At 59.4% G+C, this 1405-nt stretch overlaps 1 protein-coding gene across 1 annotated transcript in view; it reads right to left on the bottom strand.

Moving 5' to 3' along the window:
• Positions 1-1405, bottom strand: part of HSPB8 (heat shock 22kDa protein 8) — an 8132-nt gene that overhangs the window by 936 nt on the left and 5791 nt on the right. The window contains exon 2 of the mRNA XM_010004875.1: positions 680-743. Coding sequence (XP_010003177.1) covers positions 680-743 — 64 coding nt within the window. The remainder of the gene's footprint in view (positions 1-679; positions 744-1405) is intronic.

Below are 1405 nucleotides of genomic sequence, written 5' to 3' on the forward strand. Positions count from 1 at the left end.
AAGGCCCTCCTTGTTACCGTAGCACCCGGGAATGTGCTGGGATATTTAAAGAGGCTCCTGGCCAGCCTGGCCCCTCTGTTTAATCTCCCCAGCAGATGTGTTTGACGGGATGTCAGCAGCCGCTTGTGCCGCCCGGGCTCCTGCCGAGCAGGAGTAAATCCCCGCCGGCCGCAGCCTTGCCCGTAAAAGGAGCCGCCGCAGCTGCCGAGCAGCAGGAAGCGTGGTGCTCGCCCCAGCTCTTCCCGTGGGAGTTTGGGATGCACAGGGCTGGAAAAGCAAAGCTGAGCTGCTGCCAGCTGAGGAAACCCTTCCCATGCCCCGGGCGTTGCTGCTTCTCCCACTTAACCCCACGAGCCCTGCGGGTGGGGGGGTCTGCCCCCCGCTTTGCCAGGGTCCTGCCTCCGGACTCGCCTTTCCTCCCTGCCCTTGGCTGGTGTTGTTCCCAGAGTGAGCTGTGGTGGTGAGTCAACGAGATAGCAATCTGCCTGACATCACCGGGATAGATGGACAGATCCACAGCGGGATGTGCTCTGGGGATGGTGTCAGCCCATCATGCCCCGCTGAACCCCAGGGGATGTGCTGGCACCGGCAGCACAACTCCTTGCACCCCTCCTGCCTCCCTGCACCCCAACAGGCTCCAAACGCAGCCCTGGAGGAGACTGGCAAAGCTGGTACCTACTGGATTTTCTTGGTGAAGTTCTTGGAGACGATCCCTCCTTCCACCTGCTGCTCCTCGTGTTTGCCTGCAGGGAAGGGCAACACTCCATATCACCACCTCACCGGGAGATTATTTTTTCCCCAACAAACAACAAAACCCCACAGGAAGGTTTCCAGAGGAGTTGTTTCCTTTCTACAGTGCAAACCCATCCCTCTGGGGAGGGCTTGGGAAGCTTCTCCTAAGTGGGAAAGAAGATGCTGGACACAGCACACCCATATTTCCAGTGAGATGCTGGGGTCTTGCAGGCTGCCATGAGCTGGGGCCCCCAGATGTAATAAATCTTTGGAGGTGGCAGCATCCCCCCTTGTCCCACTCTCCTTGCTCCTGGCCTGGAGCTTCTCTGAAGTTAAAATCACTCTGGTGGCTGCCCCGACCCCCCCTGGCCTGTACATTTCCCCCTGCAATGCTGTGAACCCCAAATAAACTCCCAGGGCAGGATGTTGGTGCCAGGCTGAAGGGAGGTGGTGAAGCCCGCACCCCCTCTCCCCACCTTTAGCTGAATTTTTAGGGAATTTTTAGCTTCTGGCTGGCACCTCCCCAGGCTGAGGCCTCTTAGGGATGGGGTGGGGGGCTGTGGGGTGGCTACCCCCCAATTCCCAGCTCCGGAGCTGCCTCGCTCGGCCCCTTTAAAGGGAATCTCCCTCCGTTCTGGCCTCACCCCGGCTATAATTAACCGAGCACGGCTGG

The sequence above is a fragment of the Chaetura pelagica genome, unplaced genomic scaffold (assembly GCF_000747805.2).
Source record: "Chaetura pelagica isolate M959 unplaced genomic scaffold, ChaPel_1.0 scaffold249, whole genome shotgun sequence".
NCBI classification, from domain to species: domain Eukaryota; kingdom Metazoa; phylum Chordata; class Aves; order Apodiformes; family Apodidae; genus Chaetura; species Chaetura pelagica.